General features: G+C 52.6%; 1 protein-coding gene across 8 annotated transcripts in view; it reads left to right on the top strand.

Annotated features, from left to right (window-relative positions):
• The window catches only part of RNFT2 (ring finger protein, transmembrane 2), a 31,698-nt gene extending 20,355 nt beyond the window's left edge, over positions 1-11,343 (top strand). For 3 of the 8 annotated variants that reach the window (XM_077187760.1, XM_077187761.1, XM_054645621.2), the window contains exons 8-12: positions 1,524-1,673; positions 5,720-5,785; positions 6,694-6,795; positions 8,530-8,655; positions 9,246-11,343. In XM_077187760.1, the coding sequence (XP_077043875.1) occupies positions 1,524-1,673; positions 5,720-5,785; positions 6,694-6,795; positions 8,530-8,655; positions 9,246-9,281 (480 nt within the window). In that variant the 3' untranslated portion in view covers positions 9,282-11,343. Of the gene's footprint in view, positions 1-1,523; positions 1,674-5,719; positions 5,786-6,693; positions 6,796-8,529; positions 8,877-8,961 lie in introns of those variants that run through there. The other 5 variants (XR_013184636.1, XR_013184639.1, XR_013184637.1 and 2 more) reach the window with 5 other exon arrangements.
• Positions 11,344-11,494: the final 151 nt, after the last annotated feature.

An 11,494-nucleotide genomic window follows, 5' to 3' on the forward strand; every position in this document is an offset into this window, starting at 1 on the left:
GATCGGGATGGGGATGAGGATAGAGATAGAATGGGGATGGAGAGGGGATGGGATGGGGCTGGAGGGGGATGGAGATGGAGATAGAATGGGGGTGGGATGGAGGGGGCATAGGGCTGGAGTGGGGATGGGGAGGGGAGAGGGGTTGGCATGGGGTGGGGATGGTGATGGGATGGAAGAGGGATGGGGAAGGGGATGGAGATGGGGAAGGGATGGGGTGGGGTGGGGATCGAAATGAGGTGGGGTTGGGATGGGGATGGAGGGGGGATGGGGATAGGATTCGGATGGGGAGGGCAGGGAAGCAGCCGGGTCCGATAGCAGGCGCTGGTGTGACCTCAGTGGCGTCCCGGGGGACATGAGCTCATGAGCAGAGCTGCGGGGAGGATTGGATTGTCGGCAGCAGCAGGATGGCCTGCGAGTGATCTCATCCAGCCCCCGGGGAAGGGCGCTGGCTGCTGCCAGCCCGGCTGCAGGACTCCATCCCCACCTCAGCAATTAGTGATTGGCCTGCGATGACATCACTGATGACAGAGCTAACTGGGACAGCACAGCAAAATTCCAGGGGAATTTCCCCTTCTCCAGGAGCTTAGCAGATAAAAGGATTTTGACAGGACAGACCCAAATCTTTCAGCCCAGATAATGTCTGCATTAAGCGTCCTTCTGGGCTCGTTTGCCACCAGCTGTCCCTGTAAACAGCGTGGGACAAAACAAACTGGGGGTGGCCCTAAATGAGACACTTATTCAGGCTTTGGTGAAGGTTGACAAAGGATGCTGCCCATTCTTTGAGTCTCTTTTGAGAGAGAAGCGTTTCAAGCAGCACACTTCCCCCTCCCCACCTTTCCTTCCTTGAGCTCTTCAGGGAGGTTTGGTCCCTTTGAGTTTTAAATGCCCTGAGGGTTTAATTTCCAGTTTTTTTATCTGTGCACTGCCCAAGAGCCAACACCCACCTGAGGGGGAGAGGAAGGATGCTGTCAAACATAATGAATTTATTTGGGATTACCTAAAAAGTTGTCAGGAAGGCTGGGGCCACTTTACATTTAATCCCTGTACCTTCAGAAGGGCTGTAAGGTCAGAGATAAATTTGCTTTCCTTTTCTCAGTAATAATAATATCTGCAGTTTACATTATATGAATCCTATATGAATATTAACCTTTGTTTTTCTGCAGCATCATCCAGACACACAATTTATTACCCATCCATAACCTGCTCTAAAGTTTAAAATTCCAAAATGCTGCATAGCAGATTTCATTAATTTCAAATTTCAAGTTTAACAGTAGAAACCCAAGTGAATATTTTAGTGATTTGTTCTGCTGGTGTTCAGCTGAGCCCTGTGGAGGAATGAAGGGGTATTTGTCCTGTCTGGGCACAGAGCTGAGGGGCTGCAGAGAAAGCTGCATCTCTGGAGTGTGGTCTCTGCACCATTTCACAGGGCACTGATCAGTGAACACCAGCCCTGCACAAATGAAATGTTCTTCTTTTGATTTCCTGATAATGGCCATGGTCTCACTTGCCTGGTTGTCTTGCAGGGAAAGTTTTATCTGATTATTGAGGAGCTGAGCCAGCTGTTCCGCTCGCTGGTGCCCATCCAGCTGTGGTACAAATACATCATGGGGGATGATCCCTCCAGCAGCTACTTCCTGGGTGGCCTCCTCATCATCATGTACAGCCTCTGCAAGGTGAGCAGCACCTCCTCAACATTCCCTGGGGGCAGGGCCAGGGGAGCAGCACAGCTGAAGGGACAAATGCTCCTGTTGCTTGTGGCTGTCCCTGCCCAGGAGCACCTCTCTTCCTTCAGCTGCCAAAGGCATTTGCTGCCCAGCATGTGGGCACTGCTGGGCTGGGGGAGGATCTGAGCCTGCTCCCAGGGTTGCATCAGACTCATGAAGTCATTGCTGCTCTGCTCATCCCTCTCTGCAGAGGCTGCAGGAGGAGGGGAGCTGGTCCTGGGGGAGCTGCACAGCTCCAGGTGTCACACAAAACAGGCTGCAGACACTCTTTCCTCTGCCACTCACAGCTCTGAGTGCAGCAGGGAGGGAAAGCAGCAGCCAAGTCCTGCCTGGATAAAACAGGTCCCATTCCAGGCCCTGCTCTGGCTTACACAAGTGAGGGACAGGAGTAATTCAGGTTTCCTCAAAAACAGGAGCACAAAGTTGGTACAAATGTAAATGAGTAGGTGTGATTTAGTCAGAGGAGTCCCAGGTGTAGAAATAATTGCATTTCTAGTGCTGTGTGTTGAACCCTGCCCAGGGCAGGGCAGTAGCTGAAGCAAACTCTGATAAACCAGAGGTTCACCCCTCTGAGAAGGGCCAGGCTTGCTCCATCCCACATCCCTGTCTGTGCCTGTGGCTCTGCAGGAGCAGCCTGAAAATGAAGAATAGAGAATGTATGAGGGGCTGAAGAATGGAGAATATATCCCAGCTGGAAACAGCTGAGAGGAGCAGAGCAATGCTGAATGACAGAGGATGGTGCAGGAATAGGGTCCTGCAACCCCTCCTGTCCAGGGCTTTACAATTCTTGTGAGCAAATCAGGCAGAGGAGGCCATGGCCAGTGAGGTGATGTGGTCACAGCAGGCCTGAGCCCCAGCCAGGAGCAGGACAGGCAGTGCCAGGACAGGAGCAGCTCCCTGCACACCCCTCCAGCTCTTCCTGCTCCTCTCCCTGTGCTGGACACCTTTGCAGAGGTGTCATTGCCTGGACCCACTGCAGTATCCACCCCTCCCTGCAGGCCACAGGTGGACAAGAACAGGTTTCAAGTGATCTTTCCTGTCCCCTGCTTGCAAAAATAACTCAACCCCTGGAACAGGGATGCAGTTCCAGGTGCCATTTCTTGCTCCTGGAGGAGCCCTCAGAGAGGGAAGGTGCTGGTGGGGAATTCTGCTCCTTGGAGCAAGGGGAGCCAAGCTCAAAAGCACAGCTGGCAGGAAAGGGCCTCCCCAGGCAGGGGCAGAGTCCAGGAACTGCAGAGCCCAGGAGTGAGGCAGGCTCAGGGGAGGATGAGGAGGGTGCAGAGCAGGGGGACACCTCCAGAGCACAGCTCAGTGTTTGGTTTGACCAGAGAGGTGTCTGCTAAGGAAGGCAGGAGAATGTAACCCCCCTTTCCCTCTGAATGATTATAAAGTTGAAATTAAGGGGCTCTCAGGCAAAGATATGGGAGTAGGAATGACAGTTCTTTATTGGGGAAAAATAAAAATAAAATAAAAATGCAGTAATACAAAACAACAGTGACAGGGTCAGACCATGCCCTGTCCCCTGTGTGTCAGGGGGTGGCACAGCCCCATCCCATGGGGGCTCAGCCCTCCTGCAGTGCCAGCTGTGGCTCTGCTGGAGCAGGGATCCTGCACAAGGGGGGAGTTTTCCTCTGCAGCTCCAGGGCTGCTGCAGATGGGCCTGGGCTCCCTCTGGCCATGCAGGGCAGCAGAAGCTGCTCCTCTGGCAATGCCCTGGGCAAAGGCTGCTGGGCTGTGCCAGGCTCACATTGGATCCAGGTAGGAATGCTTGGCTCCTGCCCTGGGCAATGCAGCATCTCCCCATGGGATGCTGGAATTGGATCAGCCCTGCAGGGACACTCAGTGGCCATGGACAGCAGAGATCTCCTGCAGGGAGGATTGGCTGGGGGAGAGATAAAGGAAAAACTGCCCCATGAACAGCAGAGAACTGCCCCAGCTCTGACAGATGGGGACAGAACACACACCCACAGCCACATCCTGCATTTCCAGCCTAAAACACTCAGCCATGAGCTGAGACCTCCAGGGCTGAGCTGAGCTGGAGCTGCTGTGCCCAGGGGCTGTGGGAGGAGAGCCCAGGTGAGGCTCCTCAGGGCCTGGCACAGCTGGGAGCAGCTCCTTAGGGGTTAACTTGATGTTCCTGTCCTGTGAAGCCTTTACAGGGAGTGTTGGGCTGATCTAGCTTGGAAAAGCAGCTTCATTTTGGGAAGTTTGTGTCCAGGTCAGGGCCAGCCCTGTGCACACCAAGCCTTTGCCTGGGAGTGGAAGGACAGGGGGAGCTCCTCTGCCAGTGCAGGGCACAGAGCCCTGGCTGTGCCCATCCCATTGCCAGTCCCCAGAGCTGCAGGACCAGCTCCTTGCCCGAGACACTGAAAATATCCCCAGAGGAGCCCACATTAGCAAAGCCACAAACCACATTAGAAAAACCACAGAAGCCAATTTGGCACTGAGAGCTCCTGTGCTCCTGGCAAAATCCCAGGGCTGGGCTGGGGCTGTGTCCCCTTCCCTGCACAAAGGGCAGGAGCACTTGCAGGAGGCTGCTGGGAGCTGGGCTGGTGCCTCTGTCTGCCCTGTGGAGCCAGGAGCCTCTGCTTTTGGTGGAGAAATCCCAGCTGTTCACACACAGAGCACCCAGGTTGGGTTTTTTGCCTGTCCTGAGCAGCAGCACTCCCTGTGTGTGTGACCCAGCTGTGAAGGGATGCCTGGTACAACAAAAAATGGGTGAGAAATGGGTGTTTGCCCTCTGAAACACGCAGCTTTTGGGTGTGCAGGGAGCTCCAGAGGGAAAGAAATGAGGGGGGAATATGGGCTGGGAGAGAGGAGACATCAGAGCAAAGGCACTGGAGTTGTGGAAGGAAGGAAGGAAGGGAAGGAAGGGAGGAAGGGAAGGGAAGGGAAGGGAAGGGAAGGGAAGGGAAGGGAAGGGAAGGGAAGGGAAGGGAAGGGAAGGGAAGGGAAGGGAAGGAAAGGAAAGGAAAGGAAAGGAAAGGAAAGGAAAGGAAAGGAAAGGAAAGGAAAGGAAAGGAAAGGAAAGGAAAGGAAAGGAAAGGAAAGGAAAGGAAAGGAAAGGAAAGGGCTAACCCCATCCTCAGCAGGAGATGGGATGTCTGAGATTACTGGAAGGAGCCCTGAGCCCCGTGGGAGCTGCCTGGAATCATTCTTGGTGCTGCATTTGCTTCCCCTTGCGTTGCAGGATGAGCTCATTGGCATTCCCTGCTCTGAGCCCACTCCATCCCTCACCAAAACCATTCAGCACAGAAAGGCAGCTCCTTGTGCCTGTGCTCTGCTGCCCCAGCTCTGCAGCTGCAGCCCCACAGCCTCCCCTGCCTCAGGTGGCAGCAGCAGCTCCTGCTGGGCACCAGCCCCAGCTGCTCCTTGCACTGTCACTGCTCACATCTTCTTTAGTTCACTGAGCTTTCCCTGTGCTCTGCCTGCAGGCAGGAGAAACCTGATGGACTGGGTTAGGTTTTCAGGCTTCTTCCTTCTTCCTCCTTTTTCCTTTTTCTCCCTTTCCTTTTTCTCCCTTTCCTTTTCCTCCCTTTCCTTTTTCCCCTTTCCCTTTCCTTCCTTTCCCTTTCCCTTTCCCTTTCCCTTTCCCTTTCCCTTTCCCTTTCCCTTTCCCTTTCCCTTTCCCTTTCCTTTCTCTTCTTTTTTCCTCCCCTTTCCCTTCTCTATGGGAGCAGCTCCATTTTAGCCCTTCCCTGCCTGATGGGATGGACAATTGTCCCCAGCCCAGCCTGGTGCCAGCCCCCTCTGTGTCCTCTAAAGTCCCCACTTTGCAGTCAGCTGCTCCCAGAGCTTTTCTGGCCACCCTTCCCCACTGTCAATTCCCATTTATTACATATTTCATGATCACCATGAAATCTTTTTTGGCACCATTGTTACTTTTTCCCCTCTGAGTATCCATTTGGAGAATGTTTGTTGAGTTTCTGGACTCTCACACACACACACACAGAGGTTTTGTGAAAATGATCTAAAATGGGGTGTTATTTTTGCAGTCTTTTGACATCTGTGGCCGTGTGGGAAGTGTCAGGAAGGCACTGAAGGTCCTTTGCACCCCCCAGGTAAGGAGTTAAATGTGGAGGAGCAGTCCCAGAGGTGGAACCTTGTTCCTGCTGAGTGATAAAAATTGAAAATTGCTCAGGACCACGGAATAAAACAATGTTAGCCCATGGCTGGACAAGCTGGGGGCTCCTGTCAGGGACATCAGGGACCTTTTTTGACATCTGCCCTGCCCCAGCTGTGCTGGGAGATTGTTCCTGTTCTGATTGGAGGCTCTGTGTAATGTGGATTAATCCAACTGCAAGGAGCTGACAAAACTTTGTATGCAGAGTGTGGGAAGGACTTTGTGGTGCCTGAAGTGCAGAAACAGACCCTGCAGGGCACAGGAATTATCCCAGGCACTGCATTCCACAGGGCTGATATTTAGATCTGCTGCAGTGACTTCCATTTTAAAAGGGTAAAATCAAAGGCTGTAGAGGAAAAAAACCTCATCAAAGTTTGGTAGAGCTTATCTTGCTTATTCCCTGGGCTTGGGCTGGTCATTTTCCCTCAGCAGGTTTCTGTTTGCCCTAAATCTCTTACAGTGGGAACAGCAACATTTCCCTTCCCTGTATCTAAAGGGGAAGTGGGCAGCCTGTGGGTGCTGCTGCTGTTTCTCTTTCTTCCATTGTCTCCTGCTTGCTAATAATAATAATAATCCCTCCTTCCATCTAAACACCCCTGCAAATGATGCTGAATTAATCCTCTCAGCTCCCTGTTGAGCTCATTAAATTCCATTATCCTTGCTGCACAAGTGGAGGCCCTAAAAGATGGAGTCAGCTGCAGGGGAAAGGCAGACAGGGAGCAGAGATCTCCCTTCCCCACACTGCTGTCCCTGTGGGGAATCTGGGGTGAAAAGCAATCTTTGTACACATTTACCCTTCCAATCCTTTGACCTGGGGTTTGTTTTTTCCCCCTCTGTCCCTGCCAGACCTATGGGGTCCGTGCCACGAGCCAGCAGTGCAGTGAGGCAGGAGACATCTGTGCCATCTGCCAGGCAGAGTTCAGGGAACCTCTGATCCTTCTGTGCCAGGTAAGACCCCAGAGTGCCCTGCTGCCATTCCCTCAGTGAGCTCCTGCAGTGGGGAGAGGCACAGCCAGCCTGGGAATGCCTGCAGGCCTCTGCTGCCTCCTGATCCAGCTCCTGCTGGCTGTTGTATTACTGCACTTTTAGTTTATTTTTTCCTTAATGAAGAACTGTTATTCCTACTCCCATATCTTTAAGGGGCCTGAGAGCCCCTTAATTTCCAAGATTATCACAATTCAGAGGGAGGGGGTTTCCATTTTCCATTTCAGGGGAGGAAATTGCCCTGGGTAACCACTGGGTTGTGGCAGCTGGGGGGTGACTGTGGCTGTGGGGCAGGGGCTGCAATGGGCAGTGCAGACCCTGGGGCTACACTGAGCAGAGCTTTACCTGCCCCTCGAGAGGGCTGGGTGGATTAAAACTCCCTTTTGATAACAGGGTTATCAAATTAAAGCCATCCTGTGCACCAAAGGTGCCTCTTAGCCTTGCTGCCAACATCTGTGCAGATGTTTCCAAGCTGGAAGCCCCTGAGGAGCTGCTTTTGGATCTGCTTGGCAGAGCTGGGATTTGAGGAGTGACATTTCTGCTGACTCCTCATGTGTGGAGGAGTTTCCAGCTTCTCACAGCTCCTCGTGCTCCCTCCTTGCCCTTTTCCTGCTCTCCCAGTCTGGGATTGGATGGTGTCTGCTGGGGAGAACCTCGAGAGGGGTCAGTGCAGAAACCAGAGGAGGAGATCAGGGATGAAAACTGACTTTTACTGGAAAGGGCAAACTGGGAGTGCAGCATAAAGCAAATGCAAGGAGCCCAGGGAAGAAAGAGGTTGTGGGAGCTCAGTAAGGACTTGGATAACTTAGGGAACTGAGGAGGGAAATATGGCAGAGGAAAACCCTCTCAGCCCAGGTGCTGTGGGCCTTTGGAATGTTTATTTCTAGTGCTCTAATTGGAAACCAGAGCTTTGGCAAACTGGGGTTTATTTCCCACAGCCTGTGAGAGCCAGCTGCACCAGCTGCCTCCCTGCTGGTGAGGTGGCTTGGTTTGAACAGACAGGTGTGTGCTAAGGAAGGCAGGAGAATGTAAAACCCCTCTGTCTGAATGATTATAATTTTGAAATTAAGGGGCTCTCAGGCAAAGATATGGGAGTAGGAATAACAGTTCTTTATTGGGGAAAAATAAAAATAAAATAAAAATGCAGTAATACAAAACAACACTGCCAGAGTCAGCCCATGCCCTGTCCCCTGTGTGTCAGGGGGTGGCACAGCCCCATCCCATGGGGGCTCAGCCCTCCTGCAGTGCCAGCTGTGGCTCTGCTGGAGCAGGGATCCTGCACAAGGGGGGAGTTTTCCTCTGCAGCTCCAGGGCTGCTGGAGATGGGCCTGGGCTCCCTCTGGCCATGCAGGGCAGCAGAAGCTGCTCCTCTGGCAATGCACTGGGCAAAGGCTGCTGTGCTGTGCCAGGCTCAGATTGGATCCAGGTAGGAATGCTTGGCTCCTGCCCTGGGCAATGCAGCATCTCCCCATGGGATGCTGGAATTGGATCAGCCCTGCAGGGACACTCAGTGGCCATGGACAGCAGAGATCTCCTGCAGGGAGGATTGGCTGTGGGAGAGATAAAGGAAACTGCCCCATGACCAGCAGAGAACTGCCCCAGCTCTGACAGATGGGGACAGCACACACAGCCCCAATTCCAGTGTGAGGCCTGGTGACAGTGCCTGTGGCAGTGATGCTCCTGTCCCTGTGTCCCCAGCACGTGTTCTGTGAGGAGTGCCTGTGCCTCTGGTTCGACCGGGAGAAGACGTGTCCCCTGTGCCGCTCGGTCACCGTGGAGACGCTGCGCTGCTGGAAGGACGGCACCACCTCTGCCCACCTGCAGGTCTACTGACAGACAGACAGACAGACAGACAGACAGCAGGGCAGCCCTGCCCTCCTGCAGGTGTACTGACAGACAGACAGACAGCAGCCCTGCTCTCCTGCAGGTGCACTGACAGACAGACAGACAGACAGACAGCAGGGCAGCCCTGCTCTCCTGCAGGTGTACTGACAGACAGACAGACAGCCAGCAGGACACCTCTGCCCTCCTGCAGGTGCACTGACAGACAGACAGCCAGCAGGACAGCCCTGCTCTCCTGCAGGTGCACTGACAGACAGACAGACAGACAGCAGCCCTGCCCTCCTGCAGGTGCACTGACAGACAGACAGACAGACAGACAGCAGGGCAGCCCTGCCCTCCTGCAGGTGCACTGACTGACTGCAGGGCAGCTCACCAGGCACAGAGCAGGACAATGCCAGGATCCCTGCTCAGTTCTGTCTGTCTTTCTTCCAGCTCTGAGCCAACAGAACAATTGTGACTGGCCAGAACCTTTACCCTGGAGGGCAGGGGAGGTGTGGGTTATGTTGTGGTAAACTCCAGGGTGTTTTTGGAGCTTACAGGGTTGTCTGGGATGTTTCCTGTTTTCCTTTCAGTATGGACAAGCACAGCACATCCAGGGCAGGGTGTGAGTGCTGAACAAAGCTGTGCTCTGGCTGAGGAGCTCCACATCACCTGGCCCTGCACTCCCTGAGTCCATCACCTCACAGAATTACACAGCACCTCTCTCTGAGAACTCTTCCCAAGCAGGGCTTCAGAACCTCCTGTCCACAGCTGCAGTTGCAGAAATGTCATTTCCCAGTTGATTCCACAAATGGCACATGCTGTCACCTTAGGAACATCACAGGGAGCTTGGGAAGGCCCCTGCCAGTGAAGCTGGAAATGACACCTCCTTTCCCTGGAAATGTTCTTCCTCTTTCATTTCCACAGTGAGACTTTCTGATTTCCCAGTCTCTGGGGAGAGCAGAGGGAGCTTGAAGTTGAGTTGTGTTTGTCTGGATGGAAATCCAGCCCCTGTCTAAGAGCATGTCACAAACTCAGTGTCCCTGCCCTGTGCTCCTCAGCCAGGACCTGCCTGGCTCCTCCAGCAGGGAAAACCAGAGCCTTGAGCTTCAGCAGGAGCTCCTGAGGAAGGAGATCCCTGGCAGGAATTAACAGGAATTACCCAATCCTTGTGGCTGAGCTCTCTGCTGAGCTTCTCCAGCAGCACAAGCCCTCAGAGGGAGGAGCTGCTGTTTGTTCTGGAGCTTTCCCTGTCCCCAAACCACCCCAGGAGCAGCAGCATCCCCAGCTCATTGCCATGGAAATGGCTGAAGGTGACAGCCCCACCTGAGCCATCAGCAGGAAGAGGCTCCTGAGGGAAGGAGGTTCTGGCTGTGCTGATGGAAACTCCACAGGGAGGAATTAAAGCAAACAGGAGCTGATGGGAACAGGAGTTCAGCTGTGGAAATAATCTCAGTGTGGCTGAGGAGGAGTGGTGAGAGCAGAGCCTGAGCTGGGCAGAGTCCAGACCTGGCTTGGGAGGTCCAGGGAAGCAGAGCAGGAAAAGCTTTAATTTCCAAGCCAAAGTGATGTCAAATTCTTGTCTAATGGACCCTGTGAAAGTGGAGAACGAAGCCAAGGAATCTCAGTGCTCTCTGCAATGGGAATAGATCCCTGTCTTTGGGATGGGAGAGAGTTCAGAATGGCAGGGAGCAGGGTTTTCATTGGGCATAACAAATGTGATGTGTGATAGCCTGGAATATTCAGCAGGAAAAGGGAAATCAGTGATTCCATGGGCAGGGAGGTTCTGAAGGGCCTCAGTGTCACTGCAGTGCCAGTGAACCCAAAGCTTGGTGTTCCTGCTTTCAAACTGTTTGAAAAGCTGCTTCTCATTCTGAAATTTTTTCTCTAAATGCTTCTGGAAAATGTGTTTGGAGGAGTGTAGGAAAAGCTCAGTAGGAAAGTGTGGGATACACTGCTTCAAAATTAGGTTTTTATTGGTGGTAAGGCAGGAAATCAAAGGCAAAGTGTGGGTTTGCATTCTTAAATGTTGAGATTTTGTTTTTGGGAGGATGGTCCTAACCTTCTCCTAGAACATGAGACTTGGACCAGAAAGCATCCAGGGGAAACTTCAGTTCCAATGACTGTTGATTTCCATGGGAAAACAGGGAAAGCTGTGGAAGGAAATTCCTTAGAGAGAGGAAATAAAACCCAGAGCCTTTTTTTGCCATTGAACAGTTATTTTTCTTTTTTTTTTAATAAATTCCTTATAAATATGTACAAAGAGTCTCAGCATATGAAATTCCTTTTACAAAAGAGAGAAGCCCCATCCAGCCAGGACCAGGAGCCTCCTGGAGCTCCAGGAACTCTGAGCACAGGCCCTGCCCTTGCTTTGGTGAGGGGGAAACCTGCACAGTGACCCTGCTGGAGTTTCATCCCAATGGTTCTGGATCAGCAAAATGCCAGGAATTGGGCATTCCCTGCCTGTCATTCCCTGGGCAATGCCACTGGCAGAGACTGGGGAATTCCCAGTGGCCTCAGGACTAAGGAGGATGGGAGGGATTTGGGATAAACTGGTGAATGACTGGAAAAGGGATGCTGTAAAAACCCAAGGAGTTAAATCCCACTGCAGCTGGGTTTGCTCTGCTTGCTGCCACCTGTAACTGCTGATGGAGTAATTAATAAAGGTGTAAGTAATAATGGTGTAACTAATTAATGGCCATTTTATCCTCAGATGCTTTCAGTGAATATTTATCAAGCTCCAGAGTCTCTTCCTGTAAATATTAAAAACCTTGGGAAATTCAAGCACTTCAGTAATTCCCTCAGAGTGGACACTGAAGTCACATCAAAATTCCCTCCTGTA

This window comes from Agelaius phoeniceus, chromosome 18 (assembly GCF_051311805.1).
Source record: "Agelaius phoeniceus isolate bAgePho1 chromosome 18, bAgePho1.hap1, whole genome shotgun sequence".
Classification (NCBI taxonomy): Eukaryota; Metazoa; Chordata; class Aves; order Passeriformes; family Icteridae; genus Agelaius; species Agelaius phoeniceus.